General features: G+C 34.2%; 2 protein-coding genes across 2 annotated transcripts; one reads left to right on the top strand and one right to left on the bottom strand.

The window, feature by feature from the left end:
- The first annotated feature begins 4,071 nt into the window (after window positions 1–4,071).
- Window positions 4,072–4,929, top strand: LOC124924463. Its single transcript, XM_047464499.1, has one exon. The coding sequence runs from the start codon at window positions 4,072–4,074 to the stop codon at window positions 4,927–4,929; it is 858 nt and encodes a 285-aa protein (XP_047320455.1).
- Window positions 4,930–8,951: 4,022 nt separating this feature from the next.
- LOC124926697 (rop guanine nucleotide exchange factor 14-like) lies at window positions 8,952–15,001 on the bottom strand. Its single transcript, XM_047466977.1, has 8 exons — window positions 14,723–15,001; window positions 13,524–13,644; window positions 11,276–11,653; window positions 10,970–11,124; window positions 10,823–10,897; window positions 10,228–10,500; window positions 9,759–10,118; window positions 8,952–9,451 (listed from the first exon to the last, which is right to left on the bottom strand). Exons 2-8 carry the CDS (start codon window positions 13,597–13,599, stop codon window positions 9,134–9,136), a joined length of 1,635 nt encoding a protein of 544 aa, XP_047322933.1. The 5' UTR covers window positions 13,600–13,644; window positions 14,723–15,001; the 3' UTR covers window positions 8,952–9,133.
- Window positions 15,002–15,360: the final 359 nt, after the last annotated feature.

The raw sequence follows: 15,360 nt of genomic DNA, 5'->3' as shown, positions 1-15,360 counted from the left end.
TCAATAAAATACAAAATTATTAACCTTTTTATATCAAATTATTATTTAGATTTTTTCTTGTTATTCCATTTTGTTTTAAGACTACTTTGCTTTATTTTTATAATATTTATTATTTTAAAACATTTAAAGTTCTGATTTTTTTTCTTCTCCATTTTCAATTCTAGTTAAATTATTATTTTTTAATTAATTTTCTTTATGTATATATAAATAGAGGAAGGATGGAGGAGCGCCGTTGGGGGCAACGACTCCAACAACCTCCACCTGACAGCCACGTAGATAAAATATGCTAAGGTGGAAAAAATAAATAAAATAAAAAATAAAGCGCGCGCTCTTCTTTAGTTTTGATCAAATCATAGCTAGACTATAATCAAATCTTAACATTCTCCTATTCAAAAGAGCTCAAAAGTATGAGCTTTAGATTTCTTTCTCAATGAGAAACTCAAATCGAAGCAGACGATGACCTAAAAGACGACTACTGCGAAGAAGACCACCGAGAATAAGACCACTGCGAAGATGACTACTGCGAACAAGACGACCGCAAAGAAGACGTTAACATATATTATTTTTAAACTAAACTGTAATGTTATTTTTAACTGTAATGTATAAATTTTAATATTATTTTTAAGAAGAATGATAAACTAAAGTGTAATGTCTGATAAATCGAGGTAAATATTGGTCTATTGGAAACGAAAAGGTCTAGAACATGTCACATTTGATCGTTTCAAACTTTGTCAATCACAAATGAATCATAAATAGACATTCAACATCCGCAACAAAGTATGCAAACACCATATTGTGGTCACATACTACTATTAAATTTGTACTATTAAATTTGTCGCTAGGTAACTTGTTCTTCCTTGCCAATTTAATGATCGATTTGTCTTGAGATGCTATCAATGACACCAATATAATCTTATTAAATAAAAAGATTAAACAATATAATATTAATCCTATATATATATATATATATATATATATATATATATATATATATATATATATATATATATATATATATATATATATATATATATATATATATATATATAAAAGAAAATAATAAATATAATTACCAATATAAAATGTGGGAAAAGACAAGCACTTACCTTAACAATATTACTTACGTGTGTTGGGATGAATTTCTCATGTAGTTGTGTTTGATCAATAGATTAATTCATCGGTAAGTAGTTGTATTAGCGATTTTAATACATTTAATACAATTGAACCATTGTAGACTTCGAATAAAAAAAATTGACACAATGCTCTCAAGTCTCAAGCTTCCACAACAATAAAATATATCAAAGTTATGAACATTTTTTTTTTCAATTAAAATTTTGCATCCATCAACTAAATTATATTACACAACAACGGTTTATGAGTTGTCTTAACACCTTCACAGGTCATTCTCACCGCTCCTAATTATTTATTATCATTATTAATTAACAATTGAACAATTTACGTACCACGGTTGGAAGGATCATTAGACATGCAGATTCAATAAATAATGATTCGTAAACGTTGGTGTGACATCTAAAAAATAATAAGATCAACATCCTTGTGAAAATCGTTTTCTCGACTCGATAGTTTTGGCCTCATGTCTTATCTTCCTCTTGAATCTCCAATGGGATGAGGAACCAATCTATAATAATGTTGATCTCATCAAATCTCGTATCTTACTTTCATCTCAAATCTCGTAAAACGAGAGGAGGAAATGACTTTCAGAGTCCTCTCGTCTAAAGTGAGACAAGGAATAAAAAATAAGACTTAATGAAATTTAGACTAACTTTGATTTTTGAGAGTCACCATCTAATTTTCTTAAAAATTAGGAAAATAAATGCCACGTGTATGAACACATTACACAGGTTTTGAGATTTTGTTTATGCTTCAGTGCTTGCTTACACATGAGAAATGGTTTCAACGCTATGTCCTATGTGTCTACTCAGACGGTGGTGTCTACTATAAATATTTGGTCAGTTATTAAAAATACACATTTTGCACATTTACATTAAATAAAAAATTTTATTCTATCCATATGTGACTAAAGTTTTCTAGTTATGCACTAACCTACTTTTAGGAGAATTTTCCTTGGTTTCTAGGATATGCTTCTACATTATGTCTTATTGAGATCAAGAAAACTATCGTGTACTTGTATAGTGAGGGCGAAGAATGACAAAAACCTAAAATAATTCAATAAAATAGGTTAAAACACCAAAATGTCAAGTTTAATGTCTAGATTACACATAAATTTTTCTTGTAATTTTTGGAATCACCGAACATAAGCTATGAATACTACACGTATGACAAAATGCTAAAATTCAGCCACACATACCCAAATAAAAGTGTTTATGTCCTAACTTATAAAGAAAAATATGGTGAGTTGTTTTATATTTTTTTTTCAGAATTTAAAAAATATCCTGAGGCACAAAATAATTAAAATAAACTAACTAAAAGAATCAATAATGAAACGTGCCCTAATAGATTAATAAACTCCAGTAGCTGAACCAAAGTGTTGGACTGGGCGCCCAATGTAAATTAGTCGAGTCTAGACCGACCATGATCATGTAGAGGTAAGATGGAGATCAACCAATGTAGGGATGGAAACGGTACGTACTCTTTCCCGGTGAAGTACTTATTCATCCATAAACTTAATTTTAATTTTTATTGTACTACCCGATCTCGACCCTAACCCTAACCCTAACCCTAGTCTCGACAAATATTTCTATTTCTATCCTCATTTTCAATTCTTCATATAACCATTACCAAATTAAATACTTATAAGATTGTAAAGATTGAAGAAGAAACCTAACTTTCATAAATAATTTTAAAATTTGTATTATTAAAATGTTAAAAAATATAAATAAAAATATTAATTATTATGTACATAAATGTTTTGGAAAAAAAAAAGTTAACGAGTGATGAGAGAAAAATAACATTTTTTTTATTAAAAAAAAAGTTGAAGACCATGAGTAGCTAAGAGAGAAATATATTTATTTTAGAATATTACAACAATAAAGTTGAAGTGTATTTATGATAACGTTGGTAATGATCAAGCATTTGAAATGTCACATTAAGCTTTAATAAAAAAATTATTTTAATATTATTATAGTCGGGTATCGGGTTTGGATTTCACAAACTCCTCATCCTCGACTTCGTACCCAATCGGGTACCTTCTCCCCTCCCTCATGCTTGACCTCGATCCAAAATTTAAAATATTCGAACTCGACCATTGAGAATTCACAAGTATCGAATATATGTGTACTCATTATTATCCTTAAACCCACGACACTACAAAAACACATTATTATTATTATTATTATTATTATTATTATTATTATTATTATTGTTTTTTACTTAGAATCTACCTATTGTCATCTACTCAACCATTGGCCCATCTAACCCTTCATGCATGCAATCTAGAATACCTCAATCATATCCCTCGCCCGATAGAAATTTCGAGACAATCACATCGTCCGCCGATCAAACATCCAATTAGGAATTTGAATTGCTTGTGCCTGGATCGGCTTGGTTCTCTCTTGACCTTTCCAAACATCTGATTCTGACCGGCCTCTTGACGTCTCCCTTCTTTTAGTTTCAACCATTCTAATCTCTATTCTATCATCTCATATTAAAGATATGGAGGCTGCTAAAGATAAGGATGCCTTTTTACATTCCAAGGAGACTAGAAAACATAAAGTCTCATTCATTCTCAAGGAAACGTCAACACATACCAAGAGTCTGCCAATTAATAAATGATGTTGTTTCCCAATACATTGAATCTTGTATATAAATAGTGTTTATGTAATATCAAAGAAATATATAGAAAATATAATTTTCCTTCTATCTCTCTCATTCACCTATTTCTACTTATCATTTATTCTATATTATCTAATTTGGTATCAGAGCAATCAACAGGGAAACCCCTCTTACATCGATCCCCTTCTCAAATGACTCAAAATAATGCTTACTCTCTTCAACATACATCTATTATCAAACTCGACCAAAAGAACTTTGTTCTATGGCGTTCTCAAGTTGTACCTGCTCTCAAAAGATACGGATTCTTTGGATTTGTCAATGGATCTCCCAGCTCCTATTAAAACCGAAGAAGCATCGACTTCCACTGAGCTTCAGGCCTGGGAACAACAAGATCAACGTTTGTTAAGTTGGCTTCTCGGAACACTATCTGAATCAGTGTTTGCACAGGTCGCAGGTGAAAACTGTATTTCATCTCAATACCTCTGGGAAACACTTGAACGACGTTTCGCTACTCAATCCAAAGCTAGACTAATGCAGCTCCGCCTTCAACTTCAAACTATCAAAAAAGGAGAATCATCCATGGAGTCTTATCTCCAAGCTATCAAGGTCATAACTGATAACCTTGCGGCTGCCGAACAAAAAGTTGCAGACGAAGATCTTATTCTCTACGTTCTTGGTGGCCTTGGACCCGAGTATGAATCCCTTCTAGTCGCAGTTACTACACGTCCAGATTCTATTAATGTCGACGATCTTTCTGGATTACTTCTCACACATGAAATCAGACTTGAGTCTCTCTATGCCAACTCGCCAACTGCTAATGTTGTATATAGCCGTCGCGGAACTTCAGCGACTACGAATCATACTAATAAAGGTGTATTTTCTCCCTCTTTTGGATCTGCTACTCGTCCATCGACACCAGGTGGCTCTTTTCACTCACAACAGAGTGCCCCTACTACATCTTCTATTTTAGGCCAGCCATCAAATTTCTTTAATTCAAGGACTGGCTCATCTCGCCCTCATCGTCCCTATCGTGTTTCTCAAAATCAAAATCAGCCTAAATGTCAAACATGTGGTCGTTTTGGACATCTCTCTAATATGTGTCGTTCTGGTTTAATTTGTCAACTTTGTAATATTCCAGGACATTCTGTAGGAACTTGTCGACGCAGATTCGACTAGAACTTTTGTTCATCTTCCTCACCGACAGCTATGATGGCAACTCCATCTATTGTATCTGACTCAGCTTGGTACCCTGATTCTGGAGCAACTGATCATTTGCCTGCTAACTTGGACAATCTCTCCATTCATTCTCCTTACAATGGTGAGCAACAAATTCTAGTTGGGAATGGAGATGGGCTAATATATTTCTAATATTGGACATTCGTCATTTACTGGTACGCACAGATCTATGCATCTTAAAAATATTTTGCATGTTCCCATGATTACGAAGAACTTGCTTAGTGTGGCTCGATTTACAGCCGACAATAATGTATTCTTTGAATTTTATCCAACCTTTTGTGTTGTGAAGGATCAGGTCACGAAGAAGGAAATTCTTCGAGGAACCTTGCATAATGGATTATATCGACTACTTAGTCCAAATAGTGCACCCAAACAAGCATTTATTAGTTCCCGATCAACTGCATCAGTTTGGCACTCTCGATTGGGTCACCCGTCTCCTGCAACTTCTACTTATATTATGTCTCATTTTAAGTTACCTTGTTGGGTAATATGCATACTGAATTTTGTGATGCTTGTCAATTTGGGAAAGCTCATAAACTTCCTTTTGTATCATCCAAAACGTGCTCTTCTGCACCTTTAGAGCTTATTCACTCAGATGTTTGGGGACCTGCTCCAATTTTTTCCTCTAATGGTTTTCGGTACTTTATTATTTTTATTGATGATTATAGTCGATTTACTTGGCTCTATCCGCTCAAACGCAAATCTGATGTGTCGACAGTATTTATTCAATTTAAAGCATTAGTTGAAAACCAATTCAGTAAAAAGATAAAAACTCTACAAACTGATGGGGGAGGCGAATATCGTACCTTTGGACATATTACCTCTCTTAATGGTATACATCATAGACTCACATGCCCTCATACAAGCGAGCAAAATGGGGTAGCCGAGCGGAAAATTCGTCATCTTACTGAAACATCTCTTACTCTACTTGCTCATGCATCTATGCCCCTGTATTTTTGGGATGAAGCCTTCTCCACAGGTACCTATCTTATCAATCGATTACCTACTCCTGTCTTGGGTAATCGATCTCCTTATGAAGTATTGTTCAATCAAACTCCCAATTACAACTTTTTGCGCACTTTTGGATGTCATTGCTATCCTCTTATTCGAGCTTACAACAAGCACAAACTTGACTTTCGATCCCAAAAGTGCTTATTTTTGGGTTATAGTCCCTCACATAAAGGCTATCGATGTTTTCACATCCCCACGGGACACATATTTATTTCACGCCATGTCATTTTTGATGAAACCATATTTCTCTACAACTCATCCTCTCCCCCACAAAACCCACAACCTATATATACATCACCAACAACAAATCCTCATTCTTTATTACCTATCACATCTACTTTCCCTAGTCCACCTGAACACACTAGTCCACCTGAAACCACATCACCCTCTTCATCACCTCTACATTCACCTAACCCAAGCGGTTCACCCTCTTCATCACCTCCATCTTCACCTAACCCAAGCGGTTCACCCTTTTCATCACCTCCACCTTCACCTAACCCAAGCAGTTCACCCTCTACTTCAAATGTTTCATCGCCCACTTCATATTCTTCACCACCTACTACCCCCTCACCCATCATCAATCAACGTCATACTCCAATCCTCAAAGCCCCTGCTTGCTCCAATCATCCTATGCGCACCCGTGCCAAGTCCCGTCTCCCTTTTTCTTCCGCCCTTTTCACAGCCATCACCCTGAGCCGACATGCTTCTCCTCTGCCAATAAAGATCCCTCTTGGCGTTCAGCCATGACCTCCGAATATAATGCTCTTATTCAGAATCAGACATGGTCTCTAGTTCCTCCTAAATCTGGACAAAATATTGTGGGTTGCAAATGGGTTTACAAACTCAAACGAAAAGCGGATGGCTCAATTGAGCGTCATAAAGCTCGTCTTGTGGCGAAAGGCTTTCATCAACAACTTGGTGTTGACTATGTTGAGACTTTTAGTCCAGTTATTAATCCAACAACAATAAGGACCATTCTTGCACTTGCTGTGTCCCAAAATTGGCCTATTCACCAACTTGATGTTAGCAACGCCTTTCTTCATGGAAAATTACACAACGAGGTATATATGACTCAACCTCCTGGTTTTGTTCATCCTGAATTCCCTAATCATGTGTGTCAGCTCCATAAAGCCCTATATGGTCTAAAACAAGCACCTCGTGAATGGTACTCTACGCTACGATCCTCACTCTTGTCGCTTGGATTTCTTTGAAGCTAAGTCTGACTCCTCCTTATTCCTCTATCATACATCTACAATCACTACATATATTCTTGTGTACGTAGATGACATTATCTTTACGGGAAACTCAGCCTCACATCTGTCTACAATCATTTCTCGCCTACAAGACAGCTTCCCACTTAAAGACCTTGGACAAATCCATTATTTTCTCGGTGTTGAAACTTCTCGCTCATCTGATGGGCTCTTTCTGAGTCAGTCATAATATATTCAGGACCTTATTATTAGGGCTGACATGCAATACTCCAAACAACTTAATTCTCCCCTCTCTACTAGTTCTTCACTTTCTAAATATGATGGTGATCCCCTTTCTGATCCCTTCTTATATAGAAGTATTGTGGGAGCTCTACAATATTTAACTCTCACTCGTCCTGAATTAGCATTTGTGGTCAATCGTGCTTGTCAATTCATGCACGCTCCAACATCCACTCATTGGGTTGCGGTCAAACGTATATTACGATATCTTCGTCATACTCCACACCATGGGCTTGTCTTTCGTCCATCGGCATCCCTCTCCCTTGAGGCCTATTCTGATGCTGATTGGGCAGGTTGTCCTGATGATCGCCGATCCACTACAGGTTATTGTATCTTTCTTGGTAATAACCTCATCTCGTGGAACTCCAAAAAGCAGAATGTTGTTGCTCGATCAAGTACTGAATCTGAATTTCGAGCCTTAGCTCATGCCACTACCGAACTTTGTTGGCTTCAATCTCTTTTGAGTGAATTACGAATTTCATCAATCCATCCACCGACTTTGTGGTGTGATAATATCGGCGCAACATTTCTCTCTGCAAATCTAGTGTTTCACGCTCGTACAAAACATATTGAGATTGATTTCCATTTTGTTAGGGAGAAAGTGACTCAAAAATCTTTACTTATTCAGTATGTCCCGACTCATGATCAAATTGCTGACATATTTACAAAAGGATTGTCATCACCTCGGTTCATTTTTCTCTGTGACAAGCTCACGGTGTGTGCCTCCCCGTTTCGCTTGCGGGAGGGTATTAAAGATATGGAGGCTGTTAAAGATAAGGATGCCCTTTTACATTCCAAAGAGACTAGAAAACATAAAGTCTCATTCATTCCCAAGGAAACGTCAACACATACCAAGAGTCTGCCAATTAATAAATGATGTTGTTTCCCAATACATTGAATCTTGTATATAAATAGTGTTTTGTAATATCAAAGAAATATATAGAAAATATAATTTTCCTTCTATCTCCCATTCACCTATCTCTACTTATCATTTATTCTATATTATCTAATTTCTCAGATCATATTCACCAACTCTTGAGCAGAAAATAAAGTTTCTTCAGTTGTGATCATGCTGAACTTGTGATTCTTGGCACTACTTGTTGAACCTTCTTTTTACTCTGGTTTGCACAATTTATTTATGTGTAATAGCTTGGTGCACTAAACTTACTAAGATCCAATTTGGAATCTATTTGAACTTAGAGATATTATTATATTATAAAATATCTAAACAAACACATTATGAAATTAAAACCCAGCAAACAAACATAAGCCACCAGTTCAACATTAGGAGAGCCAAAACTCAATTTTTGGTAGGTCAATTTAGCATAATTCCAGTTGGTTTTATCAGTTAACTCATTTAGAACTTTCACAAGGAACTTTCACCCCTACTTTGATGTCATAACAATACTATCCCACTAAAAATCTCAAATGCATAATGAGCTTTGCTTATGAGCTTCAACAAGAAAGCAAATGGCCTTGCCCATATTCATATTAGTTAGTATTTATATTTTTCTCAAGCAGCTGAGTTCAAATTTCAAACCATAAGTTGAATGAAACCCATTTGAGTATTTACATAAACAAAACTCTAGTATGCTATTACTTGCACAACAACATTATACATTATGCAAGCCCCTCGGCTCAGACTAAGTGTTTTCTGAACCAGTCTTCAGTTCATCGCATGAAATTCCCATAACAAAATCCTTGTTCATATTATTTAAGCTTTTGACATCACCACCGGCCTGGTTCATCTGATCAATCAGCGAATGCCTCGCCCTTTGACCAACAATTGGGCTAGCTGATATTTCAGGAAAATCAATTCCCTGAAAGCCATATGCTGGAACTGGAGAATTTGGATTACTCAATATATCTTCCTGAAGAATGTCAGTTATTCTTGAAAGTATTCGGTACGCCAAGTTCCCAAGAACCCTAGAATATGCTTCCAAAATTGAATGCCCAACATCCTATGACAAATCAAAATCCATTAGGAAAGTAGAAAACATTCATATGTCAAGGGGTAAAAGAGAATGACACATAACTTCATTTGACACATGATTTCATCAAATGAGATCACATTTTAAAACTGAATTGGTCCGGACACATATTTAGAATTTTACTGAATTGGTCTGACATGCATAAATTTATTAGAAGTTTTTCATCTGGACTCCAATCCATATACAGAAATATAAGTGTTTCCAAATATTATACGACACAAATCTAAATTTCACTAACAACGAAATTGAACAAAAATAGCACATGACCAAAACTCACCTTGCTATATTGAATTTTAACTACATCAATAAATGTCTGAGGAAGGTTCGGATATTTGATCTTAAGCTGTTTAATAAGAGCATTGGCTTGATCTACGAGAAACGCGATCTTGTCTAGTTCGGCTAATGGATCCTTCATGAAGGAAGACCATGAAGTGCGAACAGGAGACTTTCCATTAGCTTGATTAGTCATCCTCTCTTTCCATACCAATACTGCAGCTTCCAACCTATTAACTGTGTCAAGAGCACCATTCTCAGATTTCAAGTTGAGGGAGTTAAGCAATTCCTCAGCTGAAACCGAAATTTCATCTTTGTTCATGAGTTTATAGTGGAGTTCCTCACCAAGATTTGCTTTTGCAGACTGTAATATGAGCAAATATCGACAATTATTGGAGATTGCCTGAATTAGCATTTTATCTACATGGATTTTATAAAAGGAAGCAAAGTAATGAGAAAAGATAGTTGCTTGCCTTTGGGATTGCATCTATGATAATAGCTGGAACGGGAATTTCAAGCAAAACAGACTCGTTGATGGATCTTGCAGCCTTAAATACTTGGCGAATAATTTTACCATGGTATATCAGTCTCTTCCTTTCAGTCTCAGAAAGACCACCTGCTGGTACTTGTGGCAATGGCAACCACCACCTTTTGCTTCGTCTCTCGCTTCTATTCAAATCACCTCCGGCTCTAGTTCCACTTTCTTCATACCAAAACTCAGTGGTATTCATCGAATCAAGGGTCTCCTGTCATTTTCCATTAAATTTAACAAATAATGAAAACAATCAAATCAAGCTAAATTTAATTTTTTGAGAAAAAACTATTACAACAATTTTATTGATGATGGATAATAAAAAATTTACCCTAACAAATCAATAAAAAAAACTCCCAAACTACATCACTGGACACTAATTTATAAAGGACATTTCCCTAATCAAGAAGTAGAGATAAAGGAAAGAAACTAAAAAGAAAGAGACTCGTATGAATAAGATTATTTAGGTCTAAATTTCTCGACTATATCCCCTGCAGACGAACATTCTTATAATTGTGAAGGAAGAGATCACTTACAATAAGCATAGAATCGAGCTTTCGAAGTGCAGGAAGATTAATTTGGATGTCGGCGCGAGCTTTTGGAGACATGATCTGCTTTCCAACCAAGATTTTACATTAGATCCATAATTAACCATGATTTGTGTTCATTCAAGTGACAATTACCTCAAAAATACGGCCATTGGTTCCATTTTGTTTGGTTGGGACTAATTCGATCATATAGTTTGTGGGTGAAAGTAGCCAATCCATTTCTCTGTGCCATTTTTCCTTTCTTTCATCGACCAATGGCTCTAATTTCCAGAGCTCCCCAAAGAGCGATGCTACATTCCATTCATATAAATTACAATTTTATTATAAAAAGTCATTTCCTTAAACCTAAAATGGGAAAAGTATTTCGAAATAGTCTTTCATAAAATAAGTCACAAAATAGAAAAAAGAATCAATGGAAATTGAAATTTGTTTTGTTCATACCCGAAAGAGTGGTTATGGCATTAGACAAAGCATGAGCACTGGAAACACCTTGTCTTCCCCCAGTTATATCTTCTCCTAATAACAACTTTGCAAACGTCACTTTCATTGTTTCCACATCTGCAATATGAACGTTACTAGAGAATTTTTTCGGAGTTTCCTTAACAACTTCCCATTCGTCCGATCGAAGATCGTCGTCCCTCTTCATTATTAACGAGTGAGAAGAGAATGAACCGAAAATGTAATTGCTTGAAGAACAACTTGACGCATCCTCGTCCAAAGAGTCAGTGGCGCATCCATCTCCTCTGCTTGTGGAACTTTCATTTTCGCAAGAATTACTGTTGAGAATGCAGCTCTCCAGACCATTGTATGTCATCATTTCTGAAATTCCAAACACTTATGTTATAATTTGACAATATCTTGATATCTTAAGATAATTGATTGTCTTAGAATTTGGAAGAGAATCATTAAAATTGAAGTTAGCAGAACAATGACATTGAACCGATTAATAAAATAATAAAAGCATACTAAAAAAAATGACTTCAATTCCTTTCCATAACTATCTAAGACTATTAATGGCTACACATTAGACATTTATAAACTCGTCCATTTTTGTTCTTACTACTGTCACAGAGACTATATAAAATTGTTTGGAACTAAACTTAATATAGGAGGAATATTGTCTAATGAAGACTTGTTTGAACCCTTGGATCACTTGAAGAAATTATTGATCAACAATGGAATAAACAGATATGTCCATTGTAACATGGTTTGTTTAGACAAAACAGATGCATATTTAAAAAAAAAATACAGGAAGAAAAGAAAAAACAAAATTAGGTAGCTAAAAGATTCAATTTTTAAACCATCACTCTTTTGGCCTACCAGTACTGAAATTGCACTTGAAGTATGGCATTTACACTAACATTAATGGGGAGGAGACCCACAATTCCCATCTATAACATTAAATAAGAAACATACATTTCTGCATGGATTCTATAATACATAAACACCTAATTACCCACAATTAACTAGGCCTCATTTTATTGGAAAAACTAAGGGCTTGTTTTATCTTTTTTTTAATAATTTATGTAAAATATGATTATTTAGGTCAACTAACAAAAAATTCATAAAAGTTTAATATTTTAAAAATTATAAAAAATAAAGTCAAAATATTTGTTATTTTGATTGATGATTTGAATCATTTGAGGATGCTAGTTTAAACAAGCCTAACAATATCCTACTTCTACTGCACTTTTAGGGCATTTTTTATCATCCAACTGCCCATCAGTTCATCAGATCATTTAAATCCATCTATTAAAATGTCAAAATGTATTTATGATTGTCAAATTTATCATTTGGTTAAAATACTAAGATATTTAACCATTGAACCAAATCATTTTTTTTATTAAACATGATTAATTCTACTTAAAATATAATAACTGTGATTTAAGAGTCAGAGGTTCTACATGTGCATAATATAACATAGGGTCCCATTATTTTGACTAAAGATGCATTGATTTCCTCATTCAAACAGCAAAAAATTTAAATTTCAAAAAGCAAGATACCTAAACTATGATCAGATCTGCTAACAGAAGAAATTTCCTTTCTTCCATTTGGCAACATGTGGGTGGAGCTAAAAAGTCAAACAAAGAAGAAGTGCACATATTTTTTGAACAAAAACCAACAAGTTGAGAAGCTGAGTATTGCTTTTCCCAAAAACAAATTTTGATACTAGTAGAAGTAATAAATTTGAGAGTATTTGGAATTAACATGAAAAACTATTGCAATCTGCTATAAACTTCAAAGACAATTACCTGAATCATCAGACTAATTGACTATGAGAGGAATAGTCACATATTGCAATAAGTTTTTCTTCTTTTGTTGAGCATCTTTACTTTTTTCTTTATTTGCAAGTACCACTAGCTTTACATGTATTACAATAAAACTTCATTTTTTTTACAGAAAAATATATAATTGAAAGCAAATAAAGTATTAACCCAACTTTTATTAATTTAGTATGCCTTAAGAATATGAATGATTGACAATAACCACATCTTGATATATACCATGTTTGTATTATTAGAAGTCTTTTTCGTCACAAATCTAATACAAATTTTAACGTTTAAATAAATAAATAATTTAATGATGCATTCAAGTTAATATATAAGCTGCCAAGGATCTAAAGGAAACTTAAGTAAACCATTCCAAAAAAATAATCAAAATAGATGAGCGAGAGATAGAGAGAACTCACTTTCTTGTTCATCAAAGTCGAGACTTATCTCCCTGTTACGAGTGCAGCAGGCAAGTTTTCTCCTCATCGTCAACATTGTTTAAACTTGAAAAGAACACAAATGTCTTTGCTTGGCCACAACCTATTTCAAGACAAAACTATTCCTTTAATCACAACATTAAATAAAATGTGTTTACCTCTTATACTTCATCCTACAATTTGTTGCTTTCAAAAAAGAGTGTCCAACACTAACAAAGATTTTTATTAAACCATAAACATAAAAATGTTAAACCTGTCGAAAAAACCTACAAATCAGTTCGGTACAAGTCAGGATAAGAGTTGACATGAGTGAAATTAAAGATCAAATGTCCCACTGGTCATACCACATTTGAGGTTTAAGTTTGTATTACAATACAAACAAGAAAATATGGTAAAAATAGAAGAGGTGAAAAGGAAGAAGAAAGTCATGGAGATTATGCTTGATTAACCATTGAGGGTGAAGGTAATAGTCAAATATCAATCAAACCCACAAAAATATACATTACCAAACTAAGAAACCAAATCATACACACAAAAAAAATCTCAATATTATCTATAGAAACTGAGTCTTCTTCCACCACTATTTCCTGTAAACTTGATTTTGGCTTCTCAATTGTATCACATTGAAGTCTATATGGTTCACTTTCAAGCTTTGATTAGTTTCTCTATACTTTTTTGTCAAAATTATAGTGATTGTTTTAGTTTACTCTGTTAAGCTATTAAAGTTTACATTCCCCTAACTTGAGAAATAAGAGTCCTTACAGGAAACAGATACACTGAGTACCGTTGATGGAGATCTTACTTACAAGAACCCAAACCTCAAAAAGGCCATAAAAAAAGAAAATAAGAAGAAACAGAAAAATTGAGACTTTTCAGCATAACTTTAAAACCCTTTTGAAAGCTCTACAAAAGTCATTCATCGAATAGCTTTTTTAAGGTTATCTAGTGAAAATCTATCTATCTATCTATCATGGATATGTGGAAGAGAACTAAATTTCAGCTTCATTCTATCCATCTGCTACAATTTGCAGGAAAATAAAACAACCAAGACTTAATGTGTAGGGATGAGAGTGAATATGAAGAACAAACACAGTTCGATAGAGAAAAATAGAGTCCTCGCATTCCACAGAAAAGAAAATGCAAATGAAAAGCATGAGAAATGATAAGAAGAAACTGCAAACCTTCTATAACAACTGCAGAGTAAGCAAATTGCTTCAGAGATGAAGCATTTTAAGAGGCGCGGCGCAAGTTTCCACTTTCTGTTCTTACCCAATCGACTGTAGAGAGAGTGAAAGAGGAAAATGCTGTCAAACTGTGCCAAAATTCTGGACTTGGATTGGAGATTCAAGGAGAACAACTACTTAGCCATGACACATTGAATTCAAAAGTAATTTCGGTCGCAGAGACCCTTAAGAGAGAGATGGGGATGTCAAGATTTTAATAATAAACTTTTCTTAAAATCAAATAAAAATAATCTTAACAATACAAAAGTTCCTAAGACTTTTTCTCTCTCTCACCCTACTAGTTCACTTTTTTCTTTCTTTATATTACAAAAGAAATTTGTTTGGTTTGAATTGAATAAATGGAGTTTGATTCACAAAATTTGATGTTGTGACATCTAGAAAAGTTAAGATTATCTTCAATTTAAGATTTAACAATTAGATACATTATATATATATATACACGATGAGTTTGAAAATAATTTAACTAGAAATGAATTTTTCAAAAAACGGGTAAAATCGCACATCTCTTATTCTGTCGCGGGAAATAATTCACTCGAATATCCCAACCAACATATTGGACGTTACCGACAATACTT

This window comes from Impatiens glandulifera, chromosome 2, assembly GCF_907164915.1.
Source record: "Impatiens glandulifera chromosome 2, dImpGla2.1, whole genome shotgun sequence".
In the NCBI taxonomy this organism is placed as follows: domain Eukaryota; kingdom Viridiplantae; phylum Streptophyta; class Magnoliopsida; order Ericales; family Balsaminaceae; genus Impatiens; species Impatiens glandulifera.
Note: the sequence above shows the minus strand (reverse complement) of the source record. Positions and strands in the feature narration are given on the sequence as shown.